The 5,878-nt window shown below is 21.5% G+C and overlaps 1 protein-coding gene across 1 annotated transcript; it reads left to right on the top strand.

Moving 5' to 3' along the window:
• Window positions 1-644: 644 nt before the first annotated feature.
• Window positions 645-1,046, top strand: VNE69_03003 (homeobox domain-containing protein 1; the record flags this gene model as incomplete). The annotated part of the gene is made up of 1 exon (XM_065472855.1): window positions 645-1,046. One exon carries the CDS (start codon window positions 645-647, stop codon window positions 1,044-1,046), a length of 402 nt encoding a protein of 133 aa, XP_065328927.1.
• Between the last annotated feature and the right edge of the window lie 4,832 nt (window positions 1,047-5,878).

Genomic DNA, 5,878 nt, shown 5'->3' with positions numbered 1-5,878 from the left:
AAATCTATTTGAATTTTGTTGAACAACAAACAACATAGATTTCTTCGTATGAAAAAATATCACATATGAGAAATTTTGAACATAAACCACTATTTTGATAGAATATTGCTAAAAGCATAAATCTTAACGATGTTGGTGCCATACGATTAATTCACAAGACCAATAACATAAAATATAAAAAACTTTTATTTTAACATAAAACTTACATCTAATTTAAAATTTCGTTAGAAATTTATAGAGACATATTTTTTTGCATTTTTAATTTACAATGAAGCCACGATGAAAGTTTTTTACATTTTATTTTGTTATTTTGTTAAGATTACAAACAAAATTGTCTTAATTATTTTTTTTATTTTTAAGAGGCACTATAAAATGATAAAACTAAGATCTATCTGATTTGTAATTTTTTTTAATAAGAATAAAAAAAAAATAAAACTGATTGACATATTGTTTAACCAACAATTTTATAGTAAAGTCTAATTTTAATATAAATTTGTATTTAATTTATAATAAATGATCAGTATAAAGACACAAATACTTTCTAATTACTTTAAATGTGAAATTAATATTTCAATTAATTATTTTTTTAGAACAATCTTATTAATTTTTAATATAATAAAAAACGTACTTTTTAATTCGGGGCTATGAACAATATTTTTGAAGAAGAACTAAAAATTCAAGCTGCATTGGGATTATGTTTATTAAAAAATGGATTTGAAAGTTCTCATACTAAAAGAAAACAGAAATCCAAAATACAAACATTTACTTTAAGCGAGGTGTATAACATAACAATGTATCCTTCCTATCAAACAAAAATCGATTTAGCTTTTATGCTAAATTTAAATCTTAAGACTATCACTGTATGGTTTCAAAATAAAAGACAAAGTGAAAAAATATCACCAGTAAATGAATATTTATATCATAAAAAGGCCCCTAAGCATGACTTAAGTCCTATACTACTTTTCACGATATATTGTAAAGCAAGACGAATGTCAAATGTGCAAAATTTGGTAGTAAAAAAAAAACGAAAAAACAAAATAAAATAGTAAAATCGTTTTAATTAATTACATAGTAACTATTAGATCGTTTTATACAGAAAATATTACAGAACTTATATAAATTTATTCCCTTTTCTAAAAATTTTTTAAATATTATTATTTGTCTATTGAGATATGTCAATACGTATTAAAGTTGACGCTTGTAGATATTTTTTATTCCGACTATGAGTAAATTGATAAACAACTTTTATGTTATAAAATAAAATTATTAGTTAAGAACATATTTGATCTCTAAAATTAAATCACAAGCAAAATACTGTTATATGTTATTATGGCTCAAATGTTTTATTAAATTGGCTATATTTAACCAAAAAATCGTGATGTTTATACTTGAATTAAAAATTTTGTTTATAAACAGTTTGAGAGGTGTTAAATACTTATTTTTTTAATTTATATCTTTAAAATAAAAATGAGCATAATGTTAGAATTTTTATCTAAGACTATAATTATTTTTTAAATTTAGATTGAAGCTGATTAAAAATTTAATTTATGTACATTAAATATTGTAGGGCAAACTAAAATACATATTTATATAAAATCGTAATTTAAAGTTATTATTTTTTCGTAGTTTAAAAACAACCTCGAAATAACTCAGCTATAATTTTCTATACACTAAATAAAAGCATAGAAACTTATAAAAAATTATTCGATTTTATGAAATTAAAAAGATTGAAAACAAGGTGAAAATTTTTCTGTTGAGAAAAATTTCCAGTACATGTACATTAACAAGCTCAATTTGAAATACTACATCTTATTAACAATTTACCCTATTGATTACTCATGATATGAAAGCGTATCTAAAAAATTAACTATATTTGACTTTACTGTATAAATAAAAATTTAATATTACGTGGAACTCTCTTATTACATTAATCTAACTTTTTTTGTTTATATTATTTTTTTCATTCCTGTAATGCTCAAAAGTTAATTACATTTGTTTTTTATACAATTTTTATTTTTGTTATAGGTAATTATTTTTTAAAAATTTTTGCAACATATTCGATAACGAGATTTTTGACAGATGTCATGTACCTGAATTATCAAACAAGGTTAAAATTATTTTTTTTTGAACTTACACCAATAAGATAAAAATAAGAATTCTAATCTCATTAAGCTGTCGTTAAATAGAAAAAGTGAATTGATGAAAAATACTTTTAGCATATTTAGAAATTTTGATTGAGTAACAAATTTTAGGCTATCTAATTCGGTTGCAACAAATTTTAATATGCAAGCTATAATATTTTTCTAATACCTATATACATCTAATTATTAAATCATAGTTTTTTTTTTTAACTTGTTCGAAACGAATAAATATAAAATTATTATCATACATAAGGTTTAAACATGTTATTGTTAATCGTAAAAATAATCATTTGAGGAATTTAATCATATAAAAAAACCTTACTATTTATGTATCGTTTTTTCTTGTTTATTATAGGTTCTGTTTAGAACAAATAATATAGATATTTATTGACTGTTTTATATTTAGAAATATATAAATTGTGTTAAGTTATTTTAAAAAAAATGCAAAGTTTAATAAAATAAATCAAAAATCAAATATTTTTAGAACACAATTTTAATTAAATATTAAATTCTTGTTTTACTTCAAAAACTATAAAAAATTTTATGATATGATAGTTTTTCCAGTCTTTATAATTTTGTTGATGTGAAATAGAATACGGTTCAATGATCTAATCAGTTTCCTCACTAAATAGTAGATTACATGTGAAGTATTTTATTGAGAAAGGTATATTACAACATGACGGATATATATATAAATTTAACGAAACTTTTTTGAGATAGAAAGTACATAATATCTTACATGAAGTATTATTAATAACAATAAATATTCAGCATGTTACCAAGCTATCTTTCGATTAATTTTCCTACCGATAGATATTTGTATTTTTAATTTCTTAAAACAAAGGAAAAGACAATTTTCACTTAAAGTTATTGAGTGCTGAAAACAAAACTACTCTATATTATTATAATATATAAAACTACCAAAATTTGCATTAGAAAATACAACAATCCCCACTAATTGTTTTAAAATTCAATACTTTGCTAAATTTGTACTCACATCATTTCTCTTTGATTATATACATAGATTATAACTTTTTTGGCAAGATTTTCTTTGTCTCTGCCTTTATAATTTCGATATGGCTTATTTTGAATAGTCTCAAAAAATTATTATTGAATAAACATAATATTCAATTCAAAAAGTATTTTAGAATACATAAACTTGTGAATGCCTTTTATGAACAGTGTGATTGTTAATTTTGTTAAATGTATATAAAGCATAAAAATCGGCATAGCATCCTTCAAAACATATTACGACATTTTTTGTAAAATTTAAATTTTATCTATATAAAGTAATTCGGTATATTACATTTTAATTTTAACAAGAATGATTAAATGACTTTAAAAAAGTCATACTATGTCAATCAGACATGAGCATGGCTGATTAGAAAGGGCATTCAAGAGCCCAATATAGGATTTTAGAAGGAACTCCGGAAACTGCCAGAAGAAATTGTGACTTAACTTGTAAATGTGATTAGTAAGTCAAAAATTATACTAAAATAAACTATATAAATATACATACTACAATATGAACAAACAATCAGCGTTTGGAATTTATTAGTTGGCACATAATTTTTTTAAGAACATTATATGTATGGGTAGATGTAAGAAAATTCTTATGAATATCTTGACAAAACTTAAGATTGAATAAACGTAATTTTTTTTTACTGATATTGTTTGATGATCATTATATTAATTGTATAAATTTTTGGTAAATTATATAAAAATATAACCTTAATTTTAAAATGGAAATATTTTTTTTCTCTTTTCAGGTTTTAAGTGAAAAGCTTTCAATTATATTACTTACATTGCATTTCTGACCAATAAAATAAGTATAATTACAAATTCATATGCAATTCTTACAATTATAAATAGTATTTTAATTCATTAAGTGATAATGATTTATAGCTTAATATAAAATTTTAGATTTACTTGTGATAGTGATATTTATTATGCAGCATTATATTAAATTACGTAAGAATACATCTGAGATCAATAAGTAAGATAATCTTATATTTTATGTAAATGTTCATTTATTTTTCGTTTGATTTTAAACATCGAGCAAAGAAAATATTGATCTACACCAATATTTAGAATTTATTTAATTAAAATAAAATAATATGCATCAGGTTCACAATAAAAGGCATTTATGTTTTGTAAGAATGCAAAGTCTAAATGTATTGACCATAAACATATCAAATCATATTGTTGTCAAAGAAATTTTTTTTTATGAATCTTCTTGAATATGGCCCATAGTTCAAAGCAAAGGATAATTTCACAGAGCAATTTTTAAGCCAAACACAGAACAAAAACCTAATCTTGTATGATATATTATTTATAGATATATTTTAAAAAAGAAGATCTTGAAAAACTTAATCGAAATAAAAAGATTATACAAAAACTATTTATCTAAAAATTAGTAAACACGGCGGAGTTAGACATTAAAATATATGTGCATTGTAAAATAATTAATTTGTATTACGTGCTTCATTAATCTTACTTAAAATAGATTTTTTAGAATGTAAATTAGCTATAACATTACATTTTGAATGTCCTATGAGACATCAAGATTTTTCTATGAAATTTTGCAGAAAAAGCAGCACATGGTAAGTTAAAATTGTAATTATTGCATTAGAGCAGATTAATATTTAAAATTTAAATCAGATGTTTTAAATCTATAATTATTTTATGTAAAATACCTTTTACGTTTTAAAGTCTAAATTTAATTCATACAAATTGAATTTTGCATAAATATATCAAATATCAAAATATAAACTTACAATATATATTAAACAGAACTTAGATGCAATTTCTAGGATAATAATATTCCTAGACACATAACTCCTAATATTTCATATTTATTTATAGTAATTAAAATAGGACAAAACTTAATTATCACGTTTTATAAAAGATTAAAAGTCGTATTTGATATAATGTAGACTAATGTTTTTTTAAAGAATTTATTATTATTGAGATGTATTTACCAAATATTCTATCGCAATACTTTTTTAAATTTGAATTGACTAATTTTTATATAGATAATATGATGTTTATTATCAAAAAATTATAAGCTAAAAAGAGATTTTAGTAGAAATTGATATTATCATCACAACTTTCTCATCAATATTTGAACTTTAAAAATAGATTACTGAAAAAAGAGAGGGTTACCAAAATCTTAAATATGCATCCAATTAGTCATAGAAACTATGAAATTAAATTTTTATGAATAAGTTTTGCACAGTATATATGAAAAAAGTCTTTACTTACATAATTTTATTGAAGCAAAAAATTTTACATGTCGCCATTATGTTAGTATGTACACAATACAAGTAATTTTAAAGCTATTATATTCTCGAATTAATACATATGCTAAACTATGTATGCAAAAAATACATACTATAATTATTAGCATTATTAGTAAATCCTTAAATTTCACTTAATATAATAGCACCATTTCATATGTATTTGAATTTTGAAATATAATATCTATAAAGTATATCTTACATGACAAATGAAGAATTTTTACCAATATATTATAAGAAAATTAGACAATTCCAAAATATATTTGTTGCAATTTGCTTTTCTTACTTTCTTCATTTTCTATTTATATAAGACGGGGTAAATATTATTTATCATATTTAGAAATATTTAAGCATCATTTAGGCCCTGTTTGAGCTTAAGTTACAGCCACAATATTATGCTTTTAACACATAAAATAGAAAAAAATCGAATTTTGATCA

Source organism: Vairimorpha necatrix, chromosome 3, assembly GCF_036630325.1.
Source record: "Vairimorpha necatrix chromosome 3, complete sequence".
Classification (NCBI taxonomy): domain Eukaryota; kingdom Fungi; phylum Microsporidia; family Nosematidae; genus Vairimorpha; species Vairimorpha necatrix.
This window is presented reverse-complemented; position numbering and strand designations above follow the sequence as displayed.